The sequence below is a fragment of the Dermacentor andersoni genome, chromosome 5 (genome assembly GCF_023375885.2).
Source record: "Dermacentor andersoni chromosome 5, qqDerAnde1_hic_scaffold, whole genome shotgun sequence".
NCBI classification, from domain to species: Eukaryota; Metazoa; Arthropoda; class Arachnida; order Ixodida; family Ixodidae; genus Dermacentor; species Dermacentor andersoni.
In genome coordinates, this window is record NC_092818.1 from 137,561,378 (window position 1) to 137,575,166 (window position 13,789).

Genomic DNA, 13,789 nt, shown 5'->3' on the forward strand with positions numbered 1-13,789 from the left:
CTTTCGTTCACAGAGATCGCTAATGTAACAGTTATACACAGGCTGTTTTATTTTCCGCACCAAATAGAACAGGGTGCTGCACTGATAACTTGTGATAGGCGTATTTGCACATCTGCGGTCAGACTGTAAGGCTTGGCAGCCAATACAGATAAAGTTTTAATTAGCGATTTTAGAGGCGGTATTGCGTTTGCAAAATTGAAGCCCGACAGTCATATGTTGCCCAACAACAACTTCCCAAAAAATCGTCGTAGGTACTACGGCGTGCAGTATTTTGGCTGTCGCTAGCCCTGAACGCAAACGAAAATAAATAGCGTGTCAGTTACGCTGATCTCCCCACCCTATCAGAAAACGCCACCTGCTTCCTGGCTGCGCGGGCGTCAATGCTATGACAATCACGAGTTCTCTTCATCCTGATCCATAAAGCCTTTCTTTATTTGCTGCTATTGGCAAACGTGATCATCCGAGCTGCGGTACCGCCACAACCTTGGAAACGGAATAGAGCACGCTCCGGGGCGTCCATTCCTGGCGCCACCATGAAAAAAATACTAGAAGGCCACCATGAAGCCCGTGCCAGCGAAAGCTTGTGCTACTGTTGGTCTGCATTCGCGATGGATAGGATAGAGAGGCCGACGTAACTGATGCACTGTTTCATATTTCTTTCGGTACTGTCACACTGGGCCGCCCGCAGTGCCAAAGTACGGCATGCTCTAGCACCCAAGACGATTTTGTTTAGAGAAGTTTTTGTTGGGTTCATGATATGAATTTGGGTCCTCAATTCCCGAATTAATACAATGTTTCCTCTATAGTTGCTAATTAAGCAGTTATTTAAGATATTCTTACTAATTATCTGCCATATTTTGCACGATACCAAGTTCCTAGTGGTCACATATGGACCCACAACATGATAGAATACCGGGAGATATCCTCACAAAATTCACCTTTTTTGTAAAATTACGTGTAGCTGAAATAGGACACTGTATTTGTGGCATGAAGTCACACAAAACAACACCACCAACAACAAAAAAACAACAACAACAACAGGAGGAGGAGGAGGAGGAGGAGGGGGGGGGGGGGGAGAAGGAAGGAAAGGTAGGAATGTCAACCAAACGCACGTCCAGTTTGCAATCCTACAGGGAAGGTGTTTAAGGGAAGAAAAGTAAGGAGAAGGAGGGAAGAAGGTACTATCAGTGTGAATACGTGCGGATGTTCATAACTTCGCGCCGATAATCGGTCACTGAGGCCAGTCGATATCATGAAACGTAGCAGTGCCCATGCCCGCGTCTCTTTGTGAGCCTGCGACGCGTGGTGCCATGGTCCAAGAATCTTAGTTTCTGAAAATGGTCTGCTATCTAATCGGTTTAACACCGTCCAAAGAACGTCGCGTTCGATCTCATAGAGATTACAAAAACGCAACACGTGCTCGATCGTCTCTTCACATTTGCACGAGTAACAAAGCGGTGTGTCGGTCATTGCAATAAGGAATGAGTAGGCTTTATTAAAGCCACCCCTAACCGGAGGCGGCACAGTAATGTTGCATCACAGCGGAAGGAGTTCGATGGAATCTGCAGCCTCAATGTAAAATCCAGCCGGTGGAGACGGCAGCTGGGGATAATCGGGGTGTTCCACAAAGTTTCAGTCGTGGTTTGAGCAAGTAAACGACCCCTCGCAGCGTCTGTCCTTGACAAGGGTATAGGAAGTGCCACGGTTTCTTTATGGGCTGACCGGGCGGCATCATCAGCAAGGTAATTTCCGACGATGCCACAGTGCCCCGGAAGCCATTGGATGATGATGTCATGTCAGTTTATGAAGGCTTGATGGAGAACCTCTCTGGTCTTAAACACCAGTTGTTCATGGGTGGGTCTTGCGTCGTAAGGCTGACTGCCGACTCTAAACGGCTGCCTTGGAGTCACAAAAAACGACCCGCTTGTGCGATGTAATTAACAGCGGTACATATATATATAGAGCGGCAAGGTCTGTTTCCGTAGTCGTAGAGGTCGTTATATGGGGCACTTTGAACGTAATTGTGATTTGTAAGGCCGGGATGATAGCAGCATTTGTGGAGCTGGTGGCAGCATGAGACAGATCAATCAGTGTAAATCCGCATTCTTTGTTCATATGTCTCGTTTAGTAATGACAGTGTGAACTGACGTAGAGCCACTGTTAATTGACGGGTCTTCGTAACTCCCAGAATCGTGAGGCGTACTTGTTGCTGTCGTAGGCACCAGAGGGGTAATAGTGCTATTGCTGCTGGAAGGTAGCCTTGATGTGTCGCAACAAGTTTGGAAAATGTGGCTTGAGGTCTTCGTACTGGCAAAGCAGCAATTTAGTGACTGGGTAATCTGTGCTTTAAGGTTGTCAATCGTTATATATGTTGGAGCCAACTAGTCTCTAGTAAGCAAGAGTGTTGCGTGAATCGAGTCGCATTGTGGTAGTCCAAGACATGTCCGTAGAGCCTGGCCTTCCAAAATTTGAGGGTACAAATGTTTGTTTTACATATGTTCGCCCAAACCAGGCAAGCTGTACTGCAATGAGCCCAGAAACAGTGCGCTGTACAGCTGCAGCATGGACCGTACCGACGTGCCCCAGGTTTTTCCGCACAGGAACCTCATTATATGTACAATCGAAATTAGTCTCCGCTTCAGGTAGATGCAGTGTGGCTCCATGAAAGGTTCCTGTCAATAATCACACCTAAGAAGCGGTGATACTTCTGGTACTTGATACCCTGGCCATTGCAAGAAACAGGGTACGGTGCCGCGGGTCTTGTCTGCGAAGGTGGTTCAGGTGGTTCAGGTTCAGTGGTGTCAGGTGGTTGCCCACTTAATTCTTGTGCGCACTTGAAGACGAGTCACCGCAGAAGACCAAGGACAAATATATCATCAGCGCACATTGGTAGGTGAAATGTCTTGGGTAATATTTCAGCAAGGCCAACCTTAGTTAGGTTAAAGAGAATAGGGCTCAATACCCCGCCCTGTGGCACGCCACCGTGACAACAACAACAAAATGAGAAAGAGATGGTTAGCTATGATTAGGAGACAGTATTTTTATTCAATACCGCGAAGCTGATACAAAACTGATAAATGGAACACTGTATACATATTCACGATATGCAAACCATGATGGGACATGAGCACAACGCACAAGCGCCCCACACATGAATCGTTCCGCTACCATTTACGCCCGGTGAAGCCGGCATATATGATACCGCTCCTCCACTTGGCACCCCCCCCCCCCCCCCCCGTTACTACGCCACTGGTCGTAACGGAACAGGTTAACTGTAACGTTTGTTCACCGTAGTAAAAACAATATTCTCGTCATGCCATAGCCATCACACTATATAGTTCTTGCCGTCGTCCTGCTTCTGTCGATTGTCAGCTAAGCATCGATTGCGATAGGAAATTAGTGAACAGCTAGCTATACGAAGTAAGGATAGCAGTTTCATCGGCCGTATAAACAAGTAAACATAGGCATACAAACTAAATTAACAAGCATGGTGTCACGCGCGCACAAACAAACATGAACACATCTTACTCAATGACCCAAGAAACTTACTGTCAAAACGCTGGAGCGAGGAAGCGCGGCAGCAGCAGCGAGCGAATTGACCTTCGTGCTGCGTCTCGCATGAACGTGAACTAAGCCGCGAAAACAAAGCGCACGGTGGACACCGTTCCCATCGCAGGTGGTTTCAAGGCCCGGAGCATATAACCCGCCCCCCCTCCCTAGCCTCTCCCGGGAGCCTTGCGCGCGACAGAAGACTGGCTGCCTCCACCCCGCTTTCCTCTTTTGCGTGCACGATATAGAGCCGCTGTCGCCGGCTCACCCTCGCACATGTTCACTCGCACATATACAGCATATATGGCGTGCGGCGACGATTTTATCGCCCTTGGACTTCGTACGGAACCTCACGGCGACGCCGACGGCAGAAATGCACCTGGAGTGTCCACATAATTGTAATAAAAAAGTTCACGCGTGCCGCGATAAAAAAAGTTCACAGCTGACGCCTGCGGCAAAAAGGATGTTCCACGTCGACCGTCAAGGCCGTGAGTGGTGGCGCTGGCTAACATTCCCAGGGTTAGTTCTAGTAGATAGACATAAATGCCGCGGAAGGTGGACAGGAGATCGGCGCCGCGGTGGCTCAACTGGTAAGAGCACCGCACGCGTAATGCGAAGGCATGGGGTTTGTATACCATCTGCGGCCATTTGTTTTTTTTTTTTTCATCCACTTTCACTTGCATTTATTAACGGGAAAATCTGTCGGCGTAGTCAGCATAACTATAGAGAGGCTAGATATCGTGACCTCTCGGTACCAAAGAGCAAGAACACGGAATAATTAAGATGCTCGGATTGACGTCAAATTACTCAGGGAGGTTCCTAAACAAAAGTAAATTAATGGATTTGAAAATAAAATTTCTTAAAATTAAGGTCCGGGTAGGAATCGAATCCGAGCCTCCGGGGTGCGAGATCTCGAACGCTTCCCCGACGCCACGGCGGCTCCTCGGTTCTCGTTGACTGTGCCTAGCCAATTGGCCTAGCGCGTGCGTCATTGCACACGGGACGGTGCAGCCAATGGAGAGGATCGAGGTGGCGCCACGTCATGAGCGTATAAAATAAAAAGCATTCGTCCAACTGAACGGCACTGAGCGGTCCTCCGAGCTCTGAACTCCTCGTGGCCAAGTGAGCGTGTTGAGACGCTTGGCGTGTACGTTTTGATTTGGCCTTACCGGGGCGCAGTTAGAACGCAGGTGAGAGCTTGCGCAGACACGGAGCAGGCGTAAGAGTCTCTGCCGAATTTTTATAATTTCTTTAATTAAAGTAAGAACTGCAGATAATTTACCCTATCGATTCCGTCCTTCGCGTGCTTTGTTGGCTTCTTATGACTCTCTCTCTCTCTCTCTCTCTCTCTCTCTATATATATATATATATATATATATATATATATATATATATATATATATATATATATATATATATATATATATATATATTCGGTTTGTTTGTGTGTTTTATTGCTTCTCTAAACATATGATTCGTCTGTAATTGAACCAACAAATTATAAAAATAACAGATGTTGCCCTGAATAATTCTCGAAGGCACGTGTTACTATCAGCACAAACACATGTACGCAGGTAGAACGCATACGTCATCCTCTTGCTTGGAGCGCTGCTAGGGGTCGTGATACCCTAGCGCGGCGCCCGCGAGGAGAAGGGCAAATGGCGTTCGGTTTGAAATATCAGCTCTTTCCGCTCGCGTAGTGACGTAATACTTAATACGTAACACTTAATTGGCTGACACAATCGTTAGCGCGCATTGTATGCACTGCGCTTGTCAGCTCACAATGGCCAGACCTGGTGAGGGGCTGTTATGATCAACCTGTCAAGAGTTAGAGACTCAGGCGTACGTTCCCATGACAAGATGATTGCCTCGTCCCAGAAAAGGCTGCTACAGTAAGCCTGGACTTCGACCTGTCAAATGTGAGAAGCGTTCAAGCGGGCGTCCCCATGTCAACATAATTGCACTCTTCTCCGAAACGGCGTCAGACCTTTATTCCCCAAGCTGACACAAAGGGATGGACGAAGAGACGACAAACCGAAGGGCAGGAGGCCGTCAACGACAGGGCCTGACGAATGCACTAATGCTTCCACAGGCTCCACGGGAAGACGTCGGCAACCACAATACCGCAAGGGGTAATTAAGGCTGTCTTGGTTCCCTTACGACTGACCTGTCAAGTGTGAGAAGCGTTCAAGCGGGCGTCCCCATATCTACGTAATCGCCCGGCCTCTTCTCCGAAACAGCGCCAACCCTTTTATTCCCCGAGCTGACACAAAGGGAAGGAAAGAAGAAAACCCGAAGGTCAGGAGCTCGACGGCAGAACCTACTTCCACAGGCTCCCACGCAGCGTCGACGACCACAGGACCGCCAGGGGTTAATTAGGGCCGTCCTGGCCCCCGTGCTAATCAGAACCGCTCGAGACTCCAATGAGAGTCACATTCATGTACCAATGAAGTGAATACAATCTTCTCTACTCTTTTTTCATCATCGTGACGCCCGCCTTCGTCGTCGTTTCTTGATTCTTGCGTTGAAGAGCCACCTCGAGATCGTATCTTTTTAAAGTGAAAAACTCCTGTTAGCTGGCTTCTCCACAATTAATATCGTTGTGGGGGGAAGCCAGCTTCGCACACTCCCCTGCGCTTTTCAGCTACACGATAGCTATATGCTTCCGTATTATAAGCAATAGATCACATGCCAAATCACGTGCGCGCGCTTGTGTGTACTATTCGATCAACTGAGGTCTTTACCATGACGGCAGTAAAGGGAATTAAAAAATAACGTGCTTCATAAGCGGGATATCAAACCTAACCCGTATGGGCTAGCTACGACGCCTCACACCTTGATGATGACTTTCTGTCCCATTCACTTATTAGGTCCCTGAACAAATTGGAACAGGAGAGCGCTGCAATATGATAGCGCATGGGCTCAGTCACATGGTTTTATTTCGTATTTCGCGGGCTTTCTTTAAACGCCGAAAATATCACCACGTATGCAGCATGTACATTGCCACCAAAAATTGGATCGGTCGTTTCCGGACCCCCTCTACAACGCAACGAAACGCACTTGGCCCTAAAGTGAATATTAAAAATTTTGCATAATTCATCTTAATTAATTAAGCGTAATACAAAAACATACTCTCTCTAAGGATCGAGCGCCACGTACATGACGACAGACCATATATGCCGTTTGTTTCATTCAGCTGCTAGCTAACCACTTTTTTTTTTAATATCCTTGGCCCAAGTTACGTGAAATGCCCGCTATATACCTCGACTGACCGCTAAATTGGAGCACAGCTCGTACGCTCGCGCTCCAGCTTATATAGGGAGTATGCACTGAAACTCGGCCGCAATGTGGCGCTGCGGTTCCCCGAGCCCGGCGCCATGTTTGTGGTTGTGCCGCAGCAGCCGACGCATGCTTGCAGCTGTGTTCCGTAAGTGTTGTGTGGTGTTCCCTAGCATTTAGGTTTCTCGTGTGTTGCATGTGGCGTTGGTTGTTTGCAATACTGCTGCGTTGGAAGCTTCCTCTACGGATACACGCTGTAAAGACTTGGAAAAGTGCCCACACCGGAGCACGTTGTTGCGCGACAAAAAGCTGCTGTGTACGTCTCATTCGGCGCGACTGCAGTGTAACATGCAACTCAGCGACTACGCAAAGTCGCTGCCTGACCCCGAGCGCAGCAGATACATCATCAAAATCGCGAAATGCGGCGGAGATGACCCGTTGGCGCTGTCCGATGACCACTTTACGAACGATGTTGCTTTTTATCCAAGTGTCGACCGTGCGGACATCAGAGACTATCTAGTCCACGGGACGAGCTTCGTGACGCGGGATCAGCTAAAGAGCTATAAATCCCTGGAGGCTCATAATTACGTCACCAGTGGTCTCGTGGAGCCACCAAGAGTGAAAGTTCGTGATGGCAACGTCGTCGTCGTTGGAAAGGTAGGCTGTACTTATATAATGTACCGCATGTCAGCGGCTTGGGGCATTTTTTCAGTCGTCCAGAAATATAGCGATGGAGCAAGCAATGTATGTGGCGCCCAGTCCGTCGCACTTGTCGCTAGATCGTCGGTGAAGTTGCTGTAATGTTGTTCGTGCTTCATACGCCTGATTTCGTGTTCACAGTGTCTAATCGCGTAAGCTAAACACTGTGATGTATCTTTTCTCCCTGCGCAGGTCCGCCACTCTCAGGCGTTCAGAGATAAGCTGCTGCTGCCGTGGCTGTTGATTAAAGCTGACGGGGAAGTTTTGTGCGCGCACTGTACGTGCATGGCCGGCCTCGGGGAGGCGTGCTCACACGTTGGTGCAGTGCTCTTTTATTTGGAGGCTGTTGTGACACGCCGGGATGGTCAATCATGCACAGATGGGCAAAATGCATGGCTACCGCCTCATCTCGTCAGTCTGGAATGCCGACCGGTGGCAGAGATGGACTTCGCGTCTTCCGCAATGAAAAAACGCCGCCTGGACGACACTGAGGCTGCCCCCCGCGACCCACCAAGTGTTGAAATGCCCAAGCCGAGAGAGGACGAGATGTTAAAGTTTTTCTCGTCATTGAGTAAATCTGAGGGTAGGCCAGCACTTCTCTCGCTTGCCCAAAAATTTGCTGACCCCTACATTCCCTTGGGCTTGAAGTACCCTAAGCTCCTCCTCCGCAATCTGCAAAGGAAGCAGTGCCCAATTTCCTTGGAGGATGTACAGGCAGAATGCCGTAATGTCTTGCAGGACCTCTCAATTGAGCCTGATGTAAGTTTCTTCGTCTCTTTGTAGCTTGCTTACAGCCATACCTTGCCAAAAAAACTAATTGTGCAGGTTGTTGTTGTAATGTGCCGTGCATCCATGTGTCAGCATCTGTTCACAATTATAATTTATGCTAAACCTGCACATGCTGCCTGGGCACTTTTCAAATGTATGCAATATTGTCATGAATCTACAACATCCTTAAAGCATTACAGCAAAACTAAAAAACAATTGAAAGGATAAATATTTGTGTTTGTTTGCACATGAATTGCAATTTCCTGCAGGTGTGTGTACTGATCGAGAAGCAGACAAAGGCCCAATCTGCATCCGAGAAGTGGCATTTATTTCGGACTGGACGCATCACAGCTTCAAATGCAGGAGCGGTATTTGCAACTTCATTGACCAAGCCTTCAAAGAGCCTGCTGAAGAGACTGTGCTACCCAGAGGACTGCAAATTCCAGACTGCAGCAACTCAGTGGGGAAAGAAGAAAGAAGCTGCTGGGAGGGCAGCTTACATAGAGGCAATGCAGAAGCACCATCTAGGCTTTAAGTGTGAAATGTCTGGCCTCCACATAAGCATAGAGCGACCATTTCTGGCTGCAACTCCTGATGGCCTTGTACATTGCAATTGTTGTGGAGACGGCCTTCTGGAGATAAAATGTCCATACTCTGCAAAAGATGCACTTATTTGCGAAATTCCAGAGCGGCAACGATCTTATCTTGTAGTTGATGGCAATGATGCAAAGTTATTGAGAAACCATCATTACTTCAAGCAAGTAATGATGCAGATGTTTGTCTGCAAAAGAAACTACTGCGATTTTGTAGTATGGACACAGAAAGATATTTTTATTGAAAGAGTAATGTTTGATAAGGAGTTCTGCAACGAAATTGTGGATAAGTGTGCATTGTATTTTGAACGAGTTCTCCTGCCTGAACTTTGTTTCCGTTATTGGACCACTGCTGCTGAAGAAGTAGTAGTGGAGCAAAGTGCAGGCAGTCAGGATGATAAATATTGCCACTGTCAGCAGCCAGAATATGGAGACATGATTAGGTGTGATGGGAAGCATTGCAGTCGACAATGGTTTCACTTTCAGTGTGTTAATTTGAAGAGGGCACCTAAATCGCGGAAATGGTTTTGTAATGACTGCAAGAAGTCGTAAAAAAAGTATTCTTATTATCTTATTATGGGGTTTTACGTGCCAAAACCACTTTCTGATTATGAGGCACGCTGTAGTGGAGGACTCCGGAAATTTCGACCACCTGGGGTTCTTTAACGTGCACCTAAATCTAAGCACACGGGTGTTTTCGCATTTCGCCCCCATCGAAATGCGGCCGCCGTGGCCGGGATTCGATCCCGCGACCTTGTGCTCAGCAGCCTAACACCATAGCCACTGAGCAACCACGGCGGGTGTAAAAAAAGTACTGTACATTTACTAGATGCTTTGCACTAAGGACACATGTCAGTCAAATGGTACAACAGGTTGGTAAGTGCGGCACACACAAATACAACCTTGTCAAGTGCGCTGACTTTTATGCCGTTAAGCACCTTCGGCTCCAAAAATTCAGTGGGAAGAGTGCTTTTGAGAATGGAGTACTTGTTCCTGACTAACCCAATAACTCTTTCAACATGAATCCTAACATTTGCTAGCCTACGTGTTGCCTCAACAGAGTATGCAGTAAGCTGCGGCTTCCCTTTAGTGAAGGCTGGGATTTCCAGCTTCGCTCCACACATGCCCACGGCATCAGAGATCAAGAAACCCCTGTCAGCCAGCACAGAGTCGCCAGGTAGCAGGTTGCTAAGAATGCCACACGATTCTGTCAGCATTTTGTCACTGGTACGCCCACCCCACCCTCTTGATATGTACGTAATTACACCTTGTGGAGCGATGCCAATTAAGTACTTCACGGTGTTTGCATGCTTGTACGTAGACCATGTTAATGATCTAGGTTCCATGGCTGAAGGTCTGTCCACAAAGACTTCAAAACAATCCAGAATCGCAGCTACTTTCTTGCCAAATGTTTCTTGGAATGCCATTGGCATCGTTCTTTGAAGATCTTCACGTTCTGGCCATTTGATCAGACTGCTGAGCCTAATGTAAGCAGCATCAAGCCACCTTTCTACTGTCCTCGTTACGGTTGACTGGTGAATGCCAAACCTGTAAGATAAAACTGCTGAGTTGTTATGTGCTTTAGTAAGTGTTATTGAAGCTAATGCAATAAAGTTCACCAGCACAAAATGGCTATTGCATGCTCAACTGCAGTTCTGCGTAGTGCAGGAACCTTAATGTTACAAATGAATATAGGTATGGCTGTTGCCCAGAATAAAATACCTGTATGCAAGATCTTGTAACGGGACGTTAAGCCGCAACCTCATTAGGAAAACGACCATTTCCTGAAATTTGCTCAGGCGGTTTCGTAATGTATGCCTTACATGAGGCTCAACTAAGATGTAAACAGCCTCCAAAACTGCATAATTTGGCAGCCCTGTGTAAAAAACAACCATGTCTGGGTTGCTGCGGAGCACATCCCTGTCTCCAGGGGCTGCCTTTGCCAGGCGACTGCGTGCAATATCCAGGTCATGCTGAAGGCGGTGGTTTTCTTCCTCCAGTGAAGAGATGTGGGCTGACAGCAGGTCAGCTGTCACCTCTTTGTCTATCATGCCTGCATGATAAATTGAATGTGTGATGACCATATGAAGGGAAAGCACTGGTGTCAACACAATGTATAATGATGTTACTTGTTTGAGCACCTTTACATGAGGATTTTTATTATTGTAATAAATAATGACCTTGAATCTGCCTGTCAGACTGAACTGTTTGTTATACGATTAGCTTTCAGTGCAAAAGAAACCGCATCCCTAATTTTCACACCCATAATGGTCAGATTGTACTGCACATATCGCACCTACACCAACAATAAGCAAAACGAGAACAAGATGAAAGCCGGAGCCAATGTGCCGACATGTGGACTTGCCTTTCTAAAAGTGACATGTTGCCTTGAAGAAGACAAGTCCACTTGTCGAAATGGCTCCTGATTTCATCCTGTTTTGTTCATCGTGTTGAATTTCCATCTCCCGCATTCCCTGTGTTTTTTCCACACCAACAATATAATTTTTGTTAAATATTTGAAACATTTCCAGCTTAAAGGATTGTGTTTTAATCAAGTACATTGAAGACTTTACGTCTGCTCACACCGCTTCGGCCAAAATCAGGACATGCAGGAACACAGGATTTGCAAGCCCTAGAAACAAAACTGTGCGATACTTGCATGCAGAAGCTTGGTTATTCTGCAGATCCGCTTGCAGGTGGCACTGAGCTGTGGCTAGATTTTCTTGTAGAACTGGACATTCCAAGCATGAAGGCTCCTCGGGAGCTGCAAAATGAAAGCACGCAGAAAGGAAACAAACTAGTTGAAAAAAAGCAGTCTTCAGTGGAACCTTCGCAACAAAACACTTTGCTTGCGTGCGCAAGTCTTAACGGGCTGACTAAATGGTTTCTCCATTTACAAATTATTTTGTGTTGCATCTGCATGCACCGTTACTGTTAACAGCTTCAAACGCAGTATTCGATCAGCTGTGAGAATTCAAAGACAAACGTCCTTGCGCACATAACACAGAAGCCTAAATGAGCAATTGCCATGCTCCAGAGCTCCATACTCTCTTAAGTACGAATGCATAAATGTTTACTTAGCTTACATGCATGGCCTACAAGGTGTTGCATTGCAGTTTGTTCTGATGAGGGGGATTCTTCGTCACCTGCACAAGAAATGAACACTGTAATTTATGTGAAAGCAAGAGCGTAAACTGGACGTTGCCCCCGGCACCCTCGCCCCCCCCCCCCTTTTTTTTTTAATGTTGTGCACTGCAGTAAATGCGTGCTGGCTCGCGTATATTAAATTACACAGACGCAGTACACAAGGTTCAATAATGGACAGCTTAAGGTTGGTCCAGTGCAATATGCAAATTAAAGTAGAAGAATGTAAGTGTGAAGTGACGCCTTCGTACTGAAAGAAATCTCCTCGGCCGCCGTTCCTGCAGCGATGGGCGCCGCGTTCGTGCTCGCGCTCTCCGGTCGCTGCCTTAATTCAAAGGCGTTGGCTGCAGAACTCGCGCGCCTTCGTTGCTTGAGTCGCATATACCTGTAAAAAATTAGTTCGATTAGTTCATAATCACTTGTTTGACTGCGTACAAAATTAATTTGCACCTGTCGCTTGCGCTTCTTCCAGCGTGCGTCGTGGACTTGTAGCCGAGATTGAGGCTCGGCGCCCAGTCGGGATTAGCCTCATCCATCAAATAAGCTGGTCGTCCTGAAAAATATAGCCCACTGGTACGTTACAGAGCTGCATGCAAAGAATTGCGCTAAAAAACTAAGCTTTAATGCCGCTGCCGTGCTTACCTGTGATGAAATGCGCCCCGCAAACTCGGTAATGCGTCGCCAATTCGTCCAGGTCTTTGCGACGAATTCTGCTCAGCCACAGAGCTCTGCGCCTTGAAGACAGCTCAGCTGTCCTAAGACACTGTCCTTCTTTGACTTTGGGCACGACATAGAAGCCCAGCGGTTGAAAGTTCTCATCGTTGGGTTTGTTTTTTGACCGGTTGGAACAACCGTAGACGGCGCAGTTCACCATTGCGGCTCGGCGCGCAACAACGTGCTCCGGTGTGGGCACTTTTCCAAGTCTTTACAGCGTGTATCCGTAGAGGAAGCTTCCAACGCAGCAGTATTGCAAACAACCAACGCCACATGCAACACACGAGAAACCTATATGCTAGGGAACACCACACAACACTTACGGAACACAGCTGCAAGCATGCGTCGGCTGCTGCGGCACAACCACAAACATGGCGCCGGGCTCGGGGAACCGCAGCGCCACATTGCGGCCGAGTTTCAGTGCATACTCCCTATAGAAATGGAGTTTTTTAACTAAAGGAGGCCTCCCGCATGCCTGCATAACCCCAACACGCAGTGAGCTATTTATAGACTGTTGTGTTTGATGGCCCAGCTTTTTGCAAAGGAGGCGCTGCAGCGATCGCGCTACGCTAGCTGCCAGCTGCGTGTTGGCAGGCGTAGACGCATTTGCCGACAAGGGCGCGTGCGGACGCCTCGGCCGGTGCAATACTTCGAGCAGGAAGTTCAACCAGGGTTTTTCACGAAATGCGTTCAAAGTTCTTGTAAGTGTAGGAATTAGGTATGAGATAAACGATTTCCTCTTGATTGATCTTACATCGCTGCGACTGCGAGGACCGCGAGCGCGCTGGCTGCCCGCCCCTGGTTTGACGTAAACCGAACGTCGCCTCGAGGTCCACGGCTTTGCATCAACTTAGATATAGCAGGCCTGTGCACTGCGCTTTACGGCGTCATGCTAGGGTGGCTAGACTAGTCATGCTGCTTGAACTGAAATTTCCATTGCCAAGCCCAACGTGATGAAAGCGCCGTCGCCAAAATCACCGCGGCTTACTCGGGAGCTACTCGGGCGCATCTTCGTTAATTTCTATGGAAGTGGGCACGGTAGC

General features: G+C 47.7%; 3 protein-coding genes across 3 annotated transcripts; 1 reads left to right on the forward strand and 2 right to left on the reverse strand.

The window, feature by feature from the left end:
- Positions 1–6,899: 6,899 nt before the first annotated feature.
- Positions 6,900–9,440, forward strand: LOC126532100 (uncharacterized). The gene is made up of 3 exons (XM_050179788.3): positions 6,900–7,485; positions 7,720–8,286; positions 8,565–9,440. The coding sequence occupies exons 1-3, from the start codon at positions 7,177–7,179 to the stop codon at positions 9,438–9,440; spliced, it is 1,752 nt and encodes a 583-aa protein (XP_050035745.3). The 5' UTR covers positions 6,900–7,176.
- LOC140218571 (uncharacterized) lies at positions 8,603–10,525 on the reverse strand (the record flags this gene model as incomplete). Its single annotated transcript, XM_072288364.1, has 1 exon — positions 8,603–10,525. A coding segment is annotated over one exon (798 nt), but the record flags the coding sequence as incomplete, so codon positions are not given.
- On the reverse strand, positions 10,512–13,140 carry LOC126532421 (uncharacterized). Its single transcript, XM_055071044.2, has 6 exons — positions 12,675–13,140; positions 12,483–12,585; positions 12,284–12,417; positions 11,975–12,034; positions 11,548–11,652; positions 10,512–10,941 (listed from the first exon to the last, which is right to left on the reverse strand). The coding sequence occupies exons 1-6, from the start codon at positions 12,904–12,906 to the stop codon at positions 10,568–10,570; spliced, it is 1,008 nt and encodes a 335-aa protein (XP_054927019.1). The 5' UTR covers positions 12,907–13,140; the 3' UTR covers positions 10,512–10,567.
- Positions 13,141–13,789: the final 649 nt, after the last annotated feature.

Bases quoted from the DNA above. Each gene is read 5' to 3' on its own strand.
- LOC126532100 (XM_050179788.3), top strand. From the start codon at position 7,177: ATGCAACTCAGCGACTACGCAAAGTCGCTGCCTGACCCCGAGCGCAGC. The intron at 7,486-7,719 runs GTAGGCTGTACT...CTCCCTGCGCAG, and splicing joins ACGTCGTCGTCGTTGGAAAG to GTCCGCCACTCTCAGGCGTT. The intron at 8,287-8,564 runs GTAAGTTTCTTC...AATTTCCTGCAG, and splicing joins ACCTCTCAATTGAGCCTGAT to GTGTGTGTACTGATCGAGAA.
- LOC126532421 (XM_055071044.2), bottom strand. From the start codon at position 12,906: ATGGTGAACTGCGCCGTCTACGGTTGTTCCAACCGGTCAAAAAACAAA. The intron at 12,418-12,482 runs GTGCAAATTAAT...AATTTTTTACAG, and splicing joins GGAAGAAGCGCAAGCGACAG to GTATATGCGACTCAAGCAAC. The intron at 10,942-11,547 runs GCAAGTATCGCA...TTTATCATGCAG, and splicing joins GAATAACCAAGCTTCTGCAT to GCATGATAGACAAAGAGGTG.